General features: G+C 41.6%; 1 protein-coding gene and 1 long non-coding RNA gene across 6 annotated transcripts in view; one reads left to right on the forward strand and one right to left on the reverse strand.

The window, feature by feature from the left end:
* LOC140467293 (uncharacterized) overlaps positions 1-20,074 on the forward strand; it is an 84,224-nt gene that overhangs the window by 14,323 nt on the left and 49,827 nt on the right. The gene's annotated exons all lie outside the window — the stretch shown is intronic.
* The window catches only part of gpr25 (G protein-coupled receptor 25), an 87,685-nt gene continuing 81,727 nt past the window's right edge, over positions 14,117-20,074 (reverse strand). For all 5 annotated transcript variants that reach the window (XM_072563551.1, XM_072563552.1, XM_072563554.1 and 2 more), the window contains one exon: positions 14,117-15,706. In XM_072563551.1, coding sequence (XP_072419652.1) covers positions 14,452-15,549 — 1,098 coding nt within the window. In that variant the 5' untranslated portion in view covers positions 15,550-15,706 and the 3' untranslated portion in view covers positions 14,117-14,451. The remainder of the gene's footprint in view (positions 15,707-20,074) is intronic.

A 20,074-nucleotide genomic window follows, 5' to 3' on the forward strand; every position in this document is an offset into this window, starting at 1 on the left:
GTAAATGTTTCTGGTCTGAGAAATCTATAGTCTTAGATTAGATTAGATTACTTACAGTGTGGAAACAGGCCCAACAAGTCCACACCAACTCACCCATACCCCTAACCTAACACTACAGGAAATTTAGCATGGCCAATTCACCTGACCTGCACATTTTTGGACTGTGGGAGGAAACCGGAGCACCCGGAGGAAACCCACGCAGACACGGGGAGAATGTGCAAACTCCACACAGTCAGTTGCCTGAGGCAGGAATTGAACCCAGGTCTCTGGCACTGTGAGGCAGCAGTGCTAACCACTGTGCCACCGTGCCACCCACAAATTGATTGCCGCCCACAAAGTCATAATTGATAGGATTTAAATTGAAGCTTCCTTGATCTTTGCAATACAGGTAGTTTGATTAACACAGAATATCAGAGCAGAAACCAAAAAGCAAAAGTTTGTTATCAAATAAATATTTAAGAGAATTTTCATCCTTAAGGGAGAAGAGTTCAACAACCATGTGGGAATATTTTCTACACAGTCATTACTCCTGTGTTACAGCTTTTCTTGTTCCTTGCAGTAACTGACTGAAATAGACTTACTTTGTAATTCGTACATATATGAAGAACTCTGTGTGATACATCAAAATTTGCAGGGATGATTTTGATCTGAATGACAGTTACAGTCCTGGATTTTCACCAACAGAAATAATACGAGTATATATTTCTCAGACCATAAGCATTTGTACTGCAATGACATTTCAGAGTATGAAAAAAGCTTGTGAATGCAACTGTGAAGTAGTTACACATTACACATTTGCAGTTCTGTCTTTTATTGGCAATCCTTGAACCCATAATTTAAACAAAATGGAATTAATTGTTGCCAAGAACATCTGTCAAGTCTTAAGCTAACTTCTTTTAACCTTGATTCTTCCTAATATCTTTTACAAATGTGTCTTCTCTGAACATGTGTCCTACCCAGTTTTTTTCCCTTTCCTAACTATATTCAACAAATTTCACCCTCCACAACATTTCATCCATTTGATTTTATTTCTGTCCAAGGCATTTCCATTCTCCTTCAAACCTACATTTCAAAGCTACCTTGTTCCTCTCCTCCTTTGTAAGATCCATGTTTTGCATCTGCACACACCAGCACTCAGTACACTGCTGACCAGTGATGGTATGATGCCAGGTATATAGATCTTCTATTCCAATGATTGGAAGACTATATCAAACAAAACATCCCCTTGAGTATTCACAGTGGACAGAATGCCACTATGCTCTACCTGCCAATGTTTGCAAGCGTCATAAAAGTACATCCACCATTAGATGTGATTCTGCTATTAGAAATAATTTATTAAATAATCCACAGTGCTAAGAGTTATGCCAGAAAACAATTTAAGTTCTTTGGGTGTGCCAACTGTATGATGCATGAAGGACATGGAGACAGCTAAACTCGACTGCAACTTTTACACAAGCCCTGACCAATCAGAATCTACCTTCCTGGTCAGAGAATTAAGATGAGCAGTTAACTGTTGTTGCTTATCTGTATGCCAATGATGGTCCACCCAATCAGCACCCTCTTCTTATCTTGTGTAAAATGGTGTCTCTTTTTATAAATCTTTTTTTTGTGTCCTAGTTCTGATGAGTGCAAGATGAAAAAGCTTCAAATTCTAATCTCCTTTTAGCAATGTTTAAGGGCTGTACTATCAAATATTCACAATATTTCTCAAAAAGCTGGATTATGTAAGCAAAAGACAACAGTGAAACATCTCCAGTAGTAGAATATGATCTATTGGTGGATGTATTTTTCTGAGACGTGCAGTTTCAATGGCAAAGATCTTCCTGCTCTCAGACTTGTTCTGAACGCAGGAAGGGTTACTGGGAGAAACACACAGCCCACTCTGGTCAGACTAAGGTCAATCAGACAGCTAGTTGGTTGCTGGCAAGTTTTCTGTGAAAATTATGAATCTGGATGAGGAAGACTTGCCAACCTGGAGCTGCTGGCCAATCAGCATCGTGGCTGAGGCCATGGCTGTTGCAAAGACAACTTTGACCAGACATCTAGTTCAACATTCACTGACATAGCTTGTCAAGACAGGTTAGTGTTGTTGTTTGGTGGGGTTTGGGTGACATTGGGAGAGGGTGGCAAGGGTGTCAGAAGCAAGGTAGCATATGGGTGTCAAAGACATGCCCTTCCCTAGCCTGAGTCCCTGCATATACTAAAACAAGTGCAGATCCAGGGAATCCCTCCTTCCCTCACCCCAACAATTCATTAATTGACAATTTAGGGCCTTGATTGCAGCAGGTCAGGAATGTCACTTATTGGCATTCTGCCCAAAAGCTTAATTTCTGATGTGACGAGATGTGGCAGATCTCTCCTCACTGAAGACCTTCCAATTTGTTTGCATTGAAGGGAATCTATTTCTCATAGAATTAAGGGATTATGCATTTTCTTGGGTGAAGTAAGTCCAACAACATGAAGCAAGTCAGTGAAATGGTAGCCTTTGCACTACTATTTATTTACATTGATTTGGTTTACTGTCAGGATTTTAAATTTTAAACTTTGGAAACTAGGCTACTTCAACGGAAATAGGTTCAGGCAGGAAGAAGATCAATTGCCAGTTTACCGCATGCTGTTTTCACGCTGTTGTTACATACCAATTTCCCCACTATTTTTCTTAATAGTACTAATTGTGATTAGAAAGATTTGAATGACTTTATTCATAGAAAAGTCACAGCAGATATCACTAACCTTAGTACACGAGGTTCGACTCATTGGAGAGTTTCTGAAATCCGAATTGTGGAGGTGGGTGAATTTGCATATCTAACATCTCTGGCAGCTGAAAATGATTTTAGTGCCTACCTTCAAAATTGTTTTATTTAACAATTATTTTATCATTTCTGACAATTGCATTGAAGTTCAATATTCCTCACGTGGCTGGTTAGCTCAGATGGTTGGCCTGTTATTGTGAGGCGAGCATAAATGCCAATAGTGTGAGCTTGAATCCTGTTCTAGTTGAGGTTCAAACCTGCATTGTTGCCCTGCCCTTGAGAGTGGAAGGCAAACTACCCACTGACAAAAAAAACTGCTAAGGTTGAAGCAGCAGTAGACAAAGAACCAAGACCTGTCTTTCAATTAATTGATTCTTTGCATTATGTGGTCAAGATGATTTTCCCATCTCCTTCACCCATTTTTTTTTTGCAAAGTTATTTTAAAATATTTTATGTAACAATCATTGTAGACTGTTTGTTTCTTTCAAATCTCAGACCTTGATTCACATTGCCTCAAGGTGAAGATTAGTCATTTTAGTTTTGGTGGTTTTCCAAAGCTACACGCACACCACAGTGACCTTCTGAACTTATAGGATGAATCAAGTTTTTTTTTGTCCAAAATACTTCAGTTTCCTATAATCATTTCAATAGTTCAACATTTTATGCAGTTTAATGATCAGATAAATCTTATTTGCACAATATATACCTGCTACTGATTTGTCAGTAAAAGATCTTGTTCTGTAATATCTGAGTCAATATGTTAACTCTTTCTCCACAGCTGCTGCAGAACTGTTGGGTATTTCCATCATTGTTCTTGTTTTTATTTTCAGACTTCCAACATTATCGTTAACACCTTATTCTGTGGCTGAGAATGCAAAGTAGACTAAGAGCATAAATTGTTTTCTGTCTTGTATTCCGCAAATTTCACTGCCTCTTTTACAATGATAGTATGGCATGTAATCTCTTGCTGTTTTTGGAACCTGGGTCTGCATGAATTGGTTGCTGCATTTATCTATGCTGAAGGATTGTGGATGTGAATGGCATTATGTCAATGCAAGTTATTTATTTTAGAAATAACAGTATTTCAAACGATTCTTGCTGATGTTGCACCATGGACAAGTAAATTTAATTCCTTCCAGCAAACATTGCCAAAGCAGTTGAGATAATTAGCTATGGTTTACTTTGATAGCTAGGAAAGCTACAAAGGGAAGCAGATATTGTACTAACAACTGCTGCACAGATACAGACTTCTGCATTATTTTTGAAGTTCTTAATACTGTTATTATGATTTATAGCATAGTAATATTCAACTTATAGCCCTTGGACCATATGTAGCCAAATGCACAGAAACAAAACTTCAAATTCATCACAGTACTGTCTTGTTAGCACAGATGCAGGTACAACCTCCTCAGCCTGAGCTGATGGAAGCATTTGGGTCCCTGGCACAGGGGAGCTGGTGTGGCTGGGCACCTGAGTTGACAATCCCTGTTTGTCTGGCTGTTGCTCCTCCTCCCCATCCGCTCTTAACTCTTGAGGAGAATGGGGCACCTGGAGGGAGCTCAAGGTCCCTTTGGGCCCTTTCACCTAGACTGTGAATAAATATTTCTATGGCTTAAGTTAAGGTTCCTTTGGTTTGGCCAAAAATCTGGACCTGGCTCTCGCATTCATTGGAGACAGCCATGTACTCACATCCCACAGCTATGACTTACAAAGAATGTGACAGACTTCTCTGTCCTTCAGTCCAGTCAGTTTATGCATGGTGTTTGGTCCCTCTGCTTTGCTTATGTCTGCATCTCTGTAAGGTCATTAATGGCCAAATCCAGGGATTCATCATCTGGACTGACTTTAGAAGGGGGCATGTGCTCCAACAGTCTTTCGAGTGCCAGAGAGCTCGGATGGGTTTTTATCTTCTCTAGCTGTGTGACTATGTCAGTGCTCTGCTCACAGAATGTGACTCCAAGCCTACACTAGATTGTTAACTTACTAAGGAGAATGTCCCTGCACTGGTGATGAATGTATATGAAATCCTTGATGTTATATCTTCCAGTGTTGTTCCTAATAGATGTGGTTCAAGAGGTTGGTAGCAATGCTGGGGCTTTTTGTTTTGATCTGAGAGTGCAATTTAGAGGCTGCATTGATAAAAACATAACAATATGTTGCCATCCTTGCTCAAAACTGATGCTTCATGTGTTGCTGTTCACAGCAGTTTGGAATCATCTTCACTTCATGGCAGTAGATATGCAAACCTCTCTTTCAGCAAAGGCACTTCTCCTTGCTGTCAGGCCAGCTCAGTGACCTGCCTCACAAAGGAGGTCAGGAGCAGTATGTCAGGCATTACCTCTGAGCATGGTTTCTCTAATTGTGTAATTCCTCTCCTGCAAAGGTAGAGAAATAGTGAAAGACATTATTGTGGATACATGAGCACTGCATGCATTGATAGACAAAGATAGAGATATGAATCCCTACAACTGTAATTCTTTTTATTCCCTTCTGGGACTTGGGCATCGCTGGCTGGCCAATATTTCTTCCTCTTCCCTAGTTGCCCTTGAGAAAGTGATGGTGAACTGTCTTCTTGAGCCAGTGAATCCACCTGCTGTAGGTAGACCTACAATGTCCTTAAGGAGGGAATTCCAGGACTTTGAACCAGCGTCGGTGAAGAAATAGAGATGGATCAAACTCGTGTCCTTCTCGTTTGAGTATAAAGAATGTGGACCTGGAGAAGGTGTGTGTTAAAGGGTTCTGAATGAAAGGTACTTCAGTGTCATTGCAAAACCACAATTGATGAAAACTAATAAAGCATTGTTTAAGTAGTGTGTCTGAGATGCTATGAGATGCTCATCCAAAAGCCAAATGTTGTGGCCAACTCCTGGTCCCATGTAAGCCTTTGTTGCAAAGCTATCAGGTGTTTACATTCTCCTGGTTGTGATGAAAGATCAATGAGCTGATGGTCCATGAGTTGCTGAGTGTTGAGGCTTCTTTTATGGTTTAACTGTTAACCCTTGCAGATAAGTAAGAGGCAGAAGCACTGTGCTGTATGTAATGCTCCATCAGTATCTGCAATGATGTGGCAGACATTGATTGCACTTGAAGCATTAGGTGAAGTTGCCTAACAACCAATCTTGAGGGTAACTGTCCTCTGAAATCACAATCTTTATAATGCTAACCCACACTCTGAGGATATGAGTGTTGATTATATCGTGGTCCATACCTTGTGGAGCACAGTAGATTTTTTAATTTCTTAATGGCACTTGTTATAGGTTTCCTTGCACTTCCCAGGAGGCATTGATCTCCACAGCCACCTTTGTTCAGTTTGCCTTTGTCAGGGATGACCTCCTATTGTCACCCTTCTCTCTTAGAGAACCTTCAGGAGAGACTCTATAGAGATGTCATTAAGGTACAGTGCCACTTTTATGCTTGATCTCTGACTTTTCCAGGGGTGGTTGAGATGATGAGCAGAGGTTAAGTAATATTGTTGGGTTGCAGAGAGTGAAATGTTAAATAAGGCACCTGGATGTTGAATCCTGGAAAATCTGAGCAGGGGCAGGTGCCCTGTCTGCTGACACATAAAATTTGACATTTTGTCCCAACACGCATATCTGATGGGTGCAGAAGAATATGAATTATGCCCTAAAACTAGATGTTTCTGGGAAAAAGAATGTCTTGCTTTTATTAATTAGTCTCAGAAACAAAATTTCACCCAAGGAATCTGAATAAAGCCAATTGTAGAATGATTGAATACTGTCTTGTGCACATTAGAGTTAAAGGAACACAAAGACCTAGGAGGATTGTTGGATTGGCAGAAGCTGAGTTGAAAATTGTGGTGCTGGAAAAGCACAGCAGGTCAGGTGGCAACCGAGGAGCAGGAGAGTCAATGTTACGGGCATAAGGAACATTCATCAGGAATGGCAGAAGCTACAGAGGTATGCAGGGGCAAGGCTATGGTGGAATTTTAATTTGGGGCTGAGACTTTAAAATGAAGCTGTTATCAGACTGGGTGCTAATGTGGATCAACAAACACAAGGGAACTAGCTGAAGAAGGCATGTCACGAGTTAAATACAGACAGAGATTTTGAATGAGTTTAAATTTAGGAAAGGTGAAAAATAAAAGACTGGGCAGGAGTGTGCGGTGGTGTCAACTGCAGCTGAACTGAGAAAAGGGCAGATACACTTCATTGCTATTCAGGTGGAAGAAAATGGACTTCGTGATAGTAGGGATATGTGATTAGAAGCTTATCTCAGAATCAAATACAAAACCAAAGCTACAGCTATCTCAACTGGCGTCAAACAGTAAACTGGAAGAGGTTTAGAATCTAGGGAAGAACAGACAAAGGATTAGAACTAAAAGGGGAGGTTGAATAGGCTGGGGCTGTTTTCCCTGGAGCTTCGGAGGTTGAGGGGTAACGTTATAGCAGCTTATAAAATCATGAGGGGCATGAATATGATAAATAGACAAAGTCTCTCTCTTGGGGTGGTGGAGTCCAGAACTAGACAGTATAGGTTTAGGGTGAGAGGGGAAAGATATAAAAGAGACCTAAGGGGCAACTTTTTCACGCAGAGGGAAGGTGTGTGTATGGAATGAGCTGCCAAGGAAGTGGTGGAGGCTGGTACAATTGCAACATTTAAAAGGGTATATGAATAGGAAGAATTTTGGAGGGATATGGGCTGAGTGCTGGCAGGTGGGATTAGATTGGGTTGGGATATCTGGTCGGCATGGACAAGTTAGACCGAAGGGTTAGTTTCCTGTACATCTCAATTGCTCTATGAACTGCTTCTGCCAATTTTCTGTGGCAGTTCATCTGCATAAACCAATTTCCATAATTTATCTTACAAAAATATAATTGGAAATATGAATAACGCAGAAAATAAAAGGAAATGTTGCAGTAGGTATTTTGAAGAAAAATTATAGGCTGAAATTTCATATGAGTAAATTCATCAGAACCCCAATGTTCACATGACAAGCTTTGGAACTAATTGTGTTCACAGCAATTACCAAATATGCCAATAGAAAGTTTTTAATTACTTACTACTTGGTTTAAAACATAGAACATTAGTTTCATTACATATCATTTCCTGATGTATGAAAATGAAGCAGTCAGTTACCAGAAAGATGTAACTATCTACTGATGCCTTCCAGTACCACTCGTGCCAGAGTTTGTAGATCTTAATCATCATAAAGCAATGGATGCCAACATTACTAACAGCACATTTTCTGGGCTCATCTGCCCACACTGGATGGAAATCTAGTATCTGAGTATAAGAGCAGGGAAGTTACGTTGAATTTGTACAAGGTACTTGCTACGTCTCGACTGGAGTATATTCTGGGTGCCATATCATAAGAAGGATAAGAATCCATTGTAGAGAATGCAGAAGAGATTTAGAAGTAGTTCTAGGATTGAGAATGTTCAGTTGTGAGAATAGGTTGGAGAGGTTGAGACTGTTTTTGGAGAGAAGGAGGTTTAGGGGAGATCTAATAGATGTTTATGCAATCATAAGAAGCATAGATAAAGTAGATGGGGCATACTAACAAAGGGATTGAGAACAAGACGTCTCAGATTCAAAGTAATTTTCAAATGAAGCAAATGTAATGCGAGAAGTACCTTTTTCACACAATAAATGGTTCAGGTCTGGATACACAGTCTGGAAGTGTAGTGGAAGTAGGTTCACTAGAGGCATTTGGAGGGCTAAGCCTGAATAGAACAAGGGTATAAAATAAAAGCAAGACATTCGTAATGCTCTTTGGATAGCTGTTACAGGCACTGAATGGCCCTCCTATGCCATAACACTTCTGCATCATTTTGTTTCACAATGATCAGGGAGATCCAATGGACCATCCCGTCAGCCCCTGTGTAGTGTTACATCATGCTTTCTGTTTAAAGAAAACTATACCTTCTGCTCTGGTGTCCAGTTTGCTTACGTCGGCTGTGCCCATTGTTGAGGCTGTTCTGTACTTTTTTTGGAACATTCATATCTGTTGTTATGCCAACCTGCAGTCTAGTATTTTCTTATCAATTTCCTACTCCTCGTTCTCTTGCAATTTATAGATGAGATGGTAACATGTTTTCACTAAAAATATTGAATTTCCCTCACTGAAAGTAGCTGAGCTGATGCACAGGTGTAAAGAAGCATGTGATCTGTGGGTGGAATGGGGGTTTGTTGGAGAAGGTAGAGCACTGAGCTAGAGGTCTCTGCAAAAAAATAAAAGATAGGTGTATGTCAGATTTCACCTCTTCATTTTCTTCATCATCCTCATCATCAGATTTCACAAGGTTGTCATTCATTTTCAGTTCTTCCCTCATATCGCTATCTCCTTTGTACTCTGCTTCCTTGCTGTCATGCTAGATCTGTAACAAAAGGCAGCTGCAACTAAGAATATTATTCCATTAAAATGAAAAAAAAGACATTTTTGTGTTTGGTTTCCCAAGAATTTCAGACTGCAGTGTAGATCAAACAGTAAATTACTACCAAGAGTGTGGTGCTGGAAAAGCACAGCAGGTCAGGTAGCATCTGAGGAGTAGGAGAATCGACATTTTGGGCAAGAGCCCTTCATCAGGTTGAAGGACTCATGCCTGAAATATTGACTCTCTTGCTCCTCAGATGCTGCCTGACCTGCTGTGCTTTTCCAGCACCACTCTCTCCACTCTGATCTCCAGCACCTGCAGTCTTCACTTTCTCCTCCTAAATTTCTGCCATCAGTGCTGCCAAAGCAAATGCCTCAACATGAGCTCCAGACCCACTCTTCAGAGCACATGAGGTGTTTAAATGTAAGATTGACCCATTTGGTATAATTTGCCTTTCATGGTCAGCCTGAACCATATCCTCTTGCAACAACATTGTAAATTTAGGGAAGTTGGCAGTTGAGAAATAAGGACCAGGTGATGTAAAGAAGCCAGATATGTACGGGAAGTGATTTAGGGGTATGTGCGTGTCAGTAATTACAGATGTCAGCGAGATCAGTAGCCATTTTGTAATGCATTCTGCAGTCCTGGGAGTAAGAGGAGTTGATAGTTGCAGGTTGTACATTTTGATTCATTCTAAAGTGCAACCCATTCTAAAAGATGAACGACTTAACAGCAATCTAGGTTTGTTCAATATATTGCATCAGTTGTATGATCTTTTGCTATAAATTCTGTGTCCTGTGATCCTATTTTACTAGCTACTTGATGAAGTAGCAGCGCTCTGAAAGCTTGTACTTCCAAGTAAGCCTGTTTGATTATAACCTGATATTGTGTGATGTTTTAACAAAATTATAAGCAGAGGTGAATCCCCAGTTGATGCCCCAATATAATTAAGTAGCAATAAATATTTAATTAAGAGGATAATTATCACCTCATACCTTCACATAGACAAAGGTGCGCTCTTCTGAGCAAAGATTTTGTGGACTTAATGCAACTGCAATCTATATTCTATTCTTAGTTCTGAACACAGAAGACTGGTCCATCATTGTTTTCAGAGATAGACGTTTACCTTTGCAATCATGGTTAACACTCAAGAATTAGATTTTTTAAAAATATTTCTTTTGAACTCGTGGAGTGTTTTGTGAGCTGAAGTGCATCAAATGGCGTGCTCAGCCACAGAAGTAAATTTATAAGAAAATATATTAAATACAAACTTCAAGATGGCAGCAATGGCATATGGTAGGTAGTGTTCAGGTTGCTGAGGTAAAAACAATGACTGCAGATGCTGAAAATCAAATACTGGATTAGTGGTGCTGGAAGAGCACAGCAGTTCAGGCAGCATCCAATGAGCAGCGAAATCAACGTTTCAGGCAAAAGCCCTTCATCAGGAATAAAGGCAGTGAGTCTGAAGCATGGAGAGATAAGCTAGAGGAGGGTGGGGGTGGGGAGAGAGTAGCATAGAGTACAATGGGTGAGTGGGGGAGGAGATGAAGGTGATAGGTCAAGGAGGAGAGGGTGGAGTGGATAGGTGGAAAAGAAGATAGGCAGGTCGGACAAGTCAAGGAGGCAGTAACTGAGCTGGAAGTTTGAAACTAGGATGAGGTGGGGGAAGGGGAAATGAGGAAGCTGTTGAAGTCCACATTGATGCCCTGGGGTTGAAGTGTTCCGAGGCGGAAGATGAGGCGTTCTTCCTCCAGGCGTCTGGTGGTGAGGGAGCGGCGGTGAAGGAGGCCCAGGACCTCCATGTCCTCGGCAGAGTGGGAGGGGGAGTTGAAATGTTGGGCCACGGGGTGGTTTGGTTGATTGGTACGGGTGTCTCGGAGATGTTCCCTAAAGCGCTCTGCTAGGAGGCGCTAGCAGAGCGCTTTAGGGAACATCTCCAAGACACCCGTACCAATCAACCAAACCGCCCCATGGCCCAACATTTCAACTCCCTCTCCCACTCTGCCGAGGACATGGAGGTCCTGGGCCTCCTTCACCGCCGCTCCCTCACCACCAGACGCCTGGAGGAAGAACGCCTCATCTTCCGCCTCGGAACACTTCAACCCCAGGGCATCAATGTGGACTTCAACAGCTTCCTCATTTCCCCTTCCCCCACCTCATCCTAGTTTCAAACTTCCAGCTCAGTTACTGCCTCCTTGACTTGTCCGACCTGCCTATCTTCTTTTCCACCTATCCACTCCACCCTCTCCTCCTTGACCTATCACCTTCATCTCCTCCCCCACTCACCCATTGTACTCTATGCTACTCTCTCCCCACCCCCACCCTCCTCTAGCTTATCTCTCCATGCTTCAGACTCACTGCCTTTATTCCTGATGAAGGGCTTTTGCCTGAAACGTTGATTTCGCTGCTCGTTGGATGCTGCCTGAACTGCTGTGCTCTTCCAGCACCACTAATCCAGTATTCAGGTTGCTGAGTCCATCTGCTCCAGGCCAGCTCTCCATCTCTCTCTCTCTCTCTCTCTTTCTCACTCTCTCTCTCTCTCTCTCCTATTTCATCTTTTTTTTCCTTTTCTCTTTTCTTCATTTTCTGATGTCATGGGGCGTTGGCTGCAGTAGTAGTGGTACCCGGAACAGGGAACGCATGGTTGCAGTCTACCTGAAGCATGGACTCTTGGCAGTGTTATTGTTGCTGTACCCAGAGCAGGGAATCCTTGAGGCCCAGGACACCTTGCAGATGCCCTGGAGCTGTGTTTGAAGGCCCCTTGTACAGAAGATTAACTCTATTGACATAATTTATTTTTCTTTTGTAACTCAATCTATCACTGGCTTGTGGTGACAAAACATCTTTCACTACCTTTCTAGATATATGTGACAATATATAACTCACAAAATTCAATGAAGGTGCATATCACGTGTACAAAGTAAAGGCATTTCGAGAGATTGTGAACTAAATAAGGTTCAAGATATCATTTACTAATATATTAGGTTGGGAGTAGGTTAAAGTAAAACTTATGCATTGTGGATATTGTGAGCAAATCTGGTTAAACAGGAAGCTGCCAGAGAAAATTAAGTGAGGGCCATAAGTGACACAACACATAAATCTTTTACTTGTGGAAAGTTGGAATTCAGGAAGTGGTAAAACCTCAATTAGGTTGTCCACACATTGTTTCTGGGATTGATTTTAGATAACTTAAATTATTTTTATATCTTCTTTATAATTCTAAAGGCCAGAATTGGCTTGAAATGGCAGTGTGACCAAAACTGGATACAGGCTTTCAGATATTTTCTGATATATGCTTCATACAATAATGTAAGTATTTTCATTTTAGTCCTGTGAGAACACAGTTTCATACTCCACGTGTCTTTTTAAAGAGCAGCTTAGCACTTGTTTATAATTGATTTTTAACATTCCCCCATCCCTTTCCTGACTAGCAAACTGTACTACTGTTCCTTCTCATGCATACTGCTTGATTGGTTCATTGCTGCCTTATTAATGATTTTACATTTATCTAGATTAAAATCCACCTGTGAAGTATTGCTCCAATTACACATGATTCTGCTTTTAATTTGCTGGGTTTTGTCTCATCCTGAACAAGCTCAAATATTTTGCGATCAGTTCATGATTAGTTAGATTTTTAATTGGTAATGGGTTGAAGGGTTATGAGGAGAAGGTAAGAAAATGGGAATGAGGAGGATATCAGCCATGATGGAATGGCTGAGCAGACTCGATGGGCAGAATGGCCTAATTCTGCTCCTACATTTGATGAACTTATGAACTTATGATCATCCTTGTTGAAGATATTTGTGTGCATGTGTACAAGGTAAAAATATATCTGTGGTTGCTGGCAGTATTGATCTTTTTAAAATAAATGATAATCACTAATGGGTCTGTGTAAGATGTTTGCACAAATCGCAAAGCTCAATAAAATTCGCATGAATGGCTACAAATCTTGGCAGTCTTACACTACAAAAATGGCAAACAAGAAAAAAAACTGGAGAAAGCAGCACTGTTTCACCAAGAAAGTTATTTTTCAGAAGTAAGTCTAAACAGGATAAATGTGGTGTTACTCCAGAAATGTCTCCCATTGTTCCTTGGATTAAATATTAGCAATGATGAAACTTCAGACCCCAGTATTGCCAACTTAATGATCAGAAATTTTAAATATAAAAATGTGGTTAGGCGTGACAAATGGGAAAATCAGCATGAATGAAGTATTTAGTAGTATTTGTCAATTTAACAGTTATCTAAGGTCCGGCATTATTTGTAAATCTCCAAATTTACTTGCATGCTCCACAAAAGTATTAACATTTTTGGCTAATCATTGCTTCCTTTAGAAAATGAGTGTAAATGTTTTTCATTACCCTGATTATTTCTTAGCATTGTTAACTTACTTTGACCAAAACTACCTTTCCAGCATACCATACTGTGTTTGAACTTCAGTATTAAAAATACTGAACTGGGCATTGACATAAATCCTTACACTGAGTTTGCACTTGAATATTTTGATAAGGGAACATGTTTCAATGAGTATATTGTTAAATACACGTTTGTGGCCGTTGGCCACATAGTGATTCATGGGCGGCATGGTGGCTAAGTGGTTAGCACTACTACCTCACAGCACCAAGGTGGATTCCAACCTCGGGTGACTGCATGTGTGGAGTTTACAAATTCTCCCTGTGGCTGGTGTCTGCGTGGGTCTCCTCCCACAGTCCAAAGGTGTGCAGTTCAGGTGAATTGGCCAGGCTAAATTGCCCACAGTATTAGGTGCATTAGTCAGAGGGAAATGGTTCTGGGTGGGCTACTCTTCGGAGGGTCGGTGTGGACTGGTTGGGCCGAAGGGCCTGTTTCCATACTGCCGGGAATCTAATCTAAAATACACGTTTGTAGCTGAATTGCTCCGTGTTTCTTAATGGTTTCCTCTGAGAAGCAATCTGTTTCGTTTACTTTTTAAAACTTTCAGTTTCAAATTTGCAATGAGAGCAGAGAACAAGAACCGAGAAAAAAATAAGTTTGATTCAAGGTTTATTTAGTTCGATACAAAACATTAAAAGCGATCCAAATATATTGGTTACCTGATATGCGTTGTTCTTTCAATGACTACAGAGCAAACTAATCTAGACATCAGACACTCGGTTAAGGTACAAACACAAGTTAAATTTTCAAAGCAACAGGTTTGCTCTTTGTGTCGATCAGACTTGTGCTCAACCTCCCCCAATTTTCAAATACATTCGTATTGAGAAGCTTGCAAAAGTCTATTTTTGAAGAAGATCCTTTCACATTTTAGCTGTAAACAGATTTAATCAGCAAAACCAGCCTGTCTGGCACCTTTGTTACCAGATTTCTCTATGTGTAGATAGCATTCACTGGTACGACAGAAGACTTTGTATTCTTACGACGGTGCTGCTTTCGGAAGGTGTTGACCCAGACCCGAAGCTGCTGTTTCTTTTGCCCAGACCGGCAAAAACATAAGAAGTCAGCCAGCCAGTTCTCCGCCTGAAATTCCGGTCTAAAAACGCATAAATGATCGGGTTCACGCAGCTATTAACGAAAGCAATACATGAAGCAATAGCCAAACCTCGGCTCACTACTGTCCAACAGGAGAGGTTGGCGCTGCGGAATTGCAAATACAGAGCGATCGTTTTGAACACGTTAAAGGGCAACCAGGACAACACAAAAGCCGACACGATGGCGAAGACGATTTTTAGGGAGTTTTCCCGCCTCTGGATGGCTTTCATGCTGTGGCCGTAATGATTCCGCAGCCTGGCTAGGATGGAGCAGTAGCAGAACAGGATAATGATAACAGGCAGGACAAAGGTCAGGCTGACAGCAGTCAGATTGAACACTTGGAGGAAGGGGGAATCCGTGTCCTCTCTGCACTGGGTCACGTTCAGCTGGTCAGGTTTTCGAAAGTAGGCAGAAGGTATGGCCAGAAGCAGAGAAGAGAGCCAGATCATGACACTGATGGTCACGGCGTATTTCTGGGTTCTGATGTGCTTGAAGTCCCGTAGTTTCACAATGGCTAGATATCGGTCAATGCTCATACAGGTGAGGAAAAAGATGCTGGAGTACCTGTTGACAGCGACAATGTAGCTGCTGATCTTGCAGAAGACACTGCCGAAGTTCCACTGATGATTGTTACTGGCTGATGCTGCCCAGAATGGCAAGGTGAAGACAAAGATTAGGTCGGCAAAGGCTAAGTTAATCACAAAGGTATCCACCAGTCTCTTCCTCCTCCTCTCTTTGCAGATCATTACTAAGATGACAAATATGTTTCCCAATGACCCAACGATGAAGATCAGGTAGTAGAGCATTGAGATAGCGATGTTTAGGAAATGTAAATTCTGAGAAGGACAAATTCTTCCATCTGTGTCATCTACGTAATCTTCATACACCAAATAGAAAGGATCCTCAGAGAATGTATGGCCGTCCTGTTCGGTGACTCCAGCTTCAGTGGACATTTCGGTTCTGGTTGACGCAAATTTGCTCTGACTTCGAAATAACAATGATAAGTTGTCAAAAGAAGGGGTTCAGCTGTTTTCTTGTGTTCATCCACACAAGTGACAATGGTGTACTCAAGGGTTTGAACTTGTGCAGCTTGTTTGCAGAAGTAGAGACCTGCTGAAGCATTAGCAGAGTATAGAGCTGAAAGCCTCAAAGTGCCCCTTTTTTATAGTGGTTTCAAGTTAACTGATCTGAACCTGTTTCCGATGTCAACATGCCATTGGCACAGGAAATAACAGTAAATGATGAGGTTGGGGGCATGGGGGAGGTTGGTGAAACACACTTAACTGCTTCAACAGTTAACCAAGAGAAACAACACCGAAACACACATGCGTCATCCTTTTATAGATGTTTTAATAAAAGTTAAATCCTTATTTCTATAAGAATACATTTTACAACTTCAGACAATGTGGCTCTTCATGCCATATTAAAAATGGAAACACATGTTTGATAAAAACTTTTGTCCCATTGTTCACAAACATCTCTGTTGCCCTCACCACACCACTGTCAGCTTGCACTTCCAATAAATTATGGTGCAAAAATGCCTTCAGCTGAAGATGCCGGGCAAAGTCTTACTAATGGTATACACCACGAGATATCATATTCCAACAAGATCAGACCCTCATCATATTTTTGCCATATCAAAGTTGGCCAAAACAACAAAATTCATCAAAACTGTACACTTCTATTCTAATATTTTAAATCTAAGTGTGTTTCATTCAACATATAATCAAGTTTGCTGAGAATTTTGTTTTCTTTACAGGTCTACATTCGGGTAACTTGCAGGGTAGATATTATTAACTGGTCAACTGTAACAAATTAAAGAAACCCACATAAAAATGTTTACCAAAGCAGGTTTGAACATTCGTTTAATTAGATTGTTCTGGTTTGATAAGTCAATTTTATACATCGATTATCAAGTTGGACTAAAATATACTTACTTTGATGTATGAGAAACATCAGTCATTTGGATAGATTAGCAAAGCTGGGATCATTGTTCTTAGAGCTGTATAGGTTAACGAGATTTAATACAGGTATTCAAAGTTGTGAAGGCTTTTGTCAGACTAAAGAAGGAGAAACAATATCCATGGGCAACTGTGTCAGTAAGACACTGATTTAAAATTATTGGCAAACGTGCCAGCAAATAGATAAGGGTTTTTTTTCATGGAGCAAGCTGTTATGATCTGGGCTGCACTGCCTGAAAGAATGAACGGTAAACATTTTAAAAGTAATGTGCATAGAGCAGGGTGCTGAAGGTACTTGGATAACTTTTTCAAAAAGTAAGCATATAAACATGATGAGCTAATTGGTCTACTTCTATGCTGTAAAATTCTATGACATTACTCATACTTACTAGCTAATGTAGATCACTATTGCTGCAATCACATAATGCAGAATTGAGCTATTCTTAAAAACTCTGCAGTGCCATTAAATTATTTACAAGTGGGAAAGTGGTAAACTGAAACCTTATGTTCACAGTTTATATTCATCAAAGCATCAGTGCCCAAAAATAGTCATTTGTGGTTCCTGAGTGCAACTTCAATTAGGCATAAACATGAACTTCATGTAACATAGTTTTCTGTTTACTTTCAAACACATTATAGGTCAGGTTGCCCTTTTTAGTACATAAACTAGATCTGCTTTTCATTCCCATTTTATAATACAAAGAGTATTAGAAAATAATTTTTTATTGGATAAATTCATGTGTATTACATAAAATCGATTGATTTCTTATCTGAGTATTTTTTTCTCAACAAAAAATCGATCAAATTGTAAATGTTAAACTCAATATATTAGTGATTACATGGGGTATTGCAAAGATCACTATTATATATCTGAGGAAAAACAAGCTAAAATGGTTTCTTCATGGAAAAAGACTGAAAACTGTAGAGAAACAAAGAGATTTAAATGCTGAAATCTGCTAAAGCACTGATAGCTAGTACAGAGGAAGAAAAGGTTTAGGGAAAGGTGAAAGAAGTGGCAAGGGACTTTGGCTTATTAAGCACAGCAATTTTTTCTTCACTGTGATGGTAAGGTGTTTTGTTTTTTGCTTCAATGTGGTGGCTGTAATGCATCAGATTTTTGCCACAACAGTGGTTGTGCACAATACTTAGGTAGGGAACCAAAGGTGTGGGTGTGTCCCTGCTACTTTGTAGTTATGTGGGTGTTCTTGTTCGTTCGTACAATAGGTTGTGTATTGGCTATCTTGTGCTGTCAATGAAATGGCTAATGGAAGTTGCCATTATTTAGGTGTAAGTATATGGCAACATCAGGCAAGGAGCAGATGCACACAAAGTTGCAATATCTAAACATCACTGTCTGAGTTTGTCTACTACCTTCTCTAAAACAGAACCTCACTTATCAACCACTCCACTGAAAGACAAATGAAATTGTTGCATCAGTGCCACAGAAAGCTAAGTCTTGTCATTTCATTTCATCTCAAGCAGAAGGACCCTCTTAACAACATGATAGTTTTTGATAATGCATCATTTTAAGACCATGAGGTTTGTTTTCAGTTCAGTTCAGAAGCAAGTTAGTTCTGACAACACCAGAGTTGAGTTCAAAAGCAAGGTTTGCTTCTCTACTGGCAGGAGCTCAGGGCAGTTCAGGGAAATTGGTTGCCCTAGCAGAAGTATCGAGTTTGTGAAGGTTCCAGGGCAAGTTTGATAGAAATCTGGAAGTAGGTAGAACTGAGAAAGGTTAGGCTGTCAGATTTCTGAAGAATTCATAGCAGCAGACTCAGAAAACATTGATTTTCTGTAAAATCTTCACAGTAAATGAGAAAGAACCTGGAAGAAGACAATTTGAAGTAGAAATCTAAAGAGTTGAGATAGAAGTTTAATTTCCTTTGAGACTCTGAGTGATGGTGCTGGTAAACACGTTGAAACCTTTTAAACAAAAACAAAAATTGTTAGAAAAGCTCAGCAGATCTAGCAGCATCTGTGAAGAGAAATCAAAACTAATGTTTTGGGTTTGGTGACCCTTCCTCAGAACTGATATACAGTATCCACAGTTGTTTTGGTTTTATTGAAGCCATTTAAGTTCTTTCCAACTGCAACATATATGTATAGCTTGGTTTGCTTTTTGTTCTTTGAGTAATAAACTCATGCTTTCTTGGTAAAGAACACCTGCAGCATCATGTAAATATGTTACAGTGCCTAATCACTCAGTTTTACTAACTTGATCTGTCTTGTTCTATACCACCATCAACTAGGAACATAACACTAATAACTCAAAAGTATATTTGAATTTACAAAAAAAAGTCTTTCTAAACTGTGTTCTGCAACAATATCACTGTCTTTCACTTTTGTGTAATAAACATATTCTATATTAAAAACATGTGAATCTTCATTAGAATGTATGAGGTTGAGAGGTAACCTTATAGAGGTTTATAAAATTATGAGGGATATAGATAGGGTTAATGATAGGTGTATTTTCCCTAGCTTGAGGTATTGCAAGACTAGGGGTCATATTTTAAGGAGAGAGGAGAGAGATTTTAAGAAAGACATGGCGGGGGTGGGGTGGGGTGGTGGTGGTGGGAGTGGTGGGGTGGGGGGGTGGTGGTGGGAGTGGTGGGGTGGGGTGGGGTGGTGGTGGTGGGAGTGGTGGGGAGGGGGGGTGGTGGTGGGAGTGGTGGGGAGGGGGGGTGGTGGTGGGAGTGGTGGGGAGGGGGGGTGGTGGTGGGAGTGGTGGGGTGGGGTGGGGTGGTGGTGGGAGTGGTGGGGAGGGGGGGTGGTGGTGGGAGTGGTGGGGAGGGGGGGTGGTGGTGGGAGTGGTGGGGAGGGGGGGTGGTGGTGGGAGTGGTGGGGTGGGGTGGTGGTGGGAGTGGTGGGGAGGGGGGGTGGTGGTGGGAGTGGTGGGGTGGGGTGGGGTGGTGGTGGGAGTGGTGGGGTGGGGTGGGGTGGTGGTGGGAGTGGTGGGGAGGGGTGGGGTGGTGGTGGGAGTGGTGGGGAGGGGGGGTGGTGGTGGGAGTGGTGGGGAGGGGGGGTGGTGGTGGGAGTGGTGGGGAGGGGGGGTGGTGGTGGGAGTGGTGGGGTGGGGTGGGGTGGTGGTGGGAGTGGTGGGGTGGGGTGGGGTGGTGGTGGGAGTGGTGGGGAGGGGGGGTGGTGGTGGGAGTGGTGGGGAGGGGGGGTGGTGGTGGGAGTGGTGGGGAGGGGGGGTGGTGGTGGGAGTGGTGGGGAGGGGGGGTGGTGGTGGGAGTGGTGGGGTGGGGTGGGGTGGTGGTGGGAGTGGTGGGGAGGGGGGGTGGTGGTGGGAGTGGTGGGGAGGGGGGGTGGTGGTGGGAGTGGTGGGGAGGGGGGGTGGTGGTGGGAGTGGTGGGGAGGGGGGGTGGTGGTGGTGTTGGGTGGCAAGTTTTTTATTTAGTGTGATTCACTTTGTGGAATGACCTTCCTGCAATGTTTAAAATCATTTGGATAAGAACATGTACAAGGCAGGTTTGGAGGGATATGAGCCAGGACCAGTCATGTGGGGCTAGTTTAG

This window comes from Chiloscyllium punctatum, chromosome 45, assembly GCF_047496795.1.
Source record: "Chiloscyllium punctatum isolate Juve2018m chromosome 45, sChiPun1.3, whole genome shotgun sequence".
In the NCBI taxonomy this organism is placed as follows: Eukaryota; Metazoa; Chordata; class Chondrichthyes; order Orectolobiformes; family Hemiscylliidae; genus Chiloscyllium; species Chiloscyllium punctatum.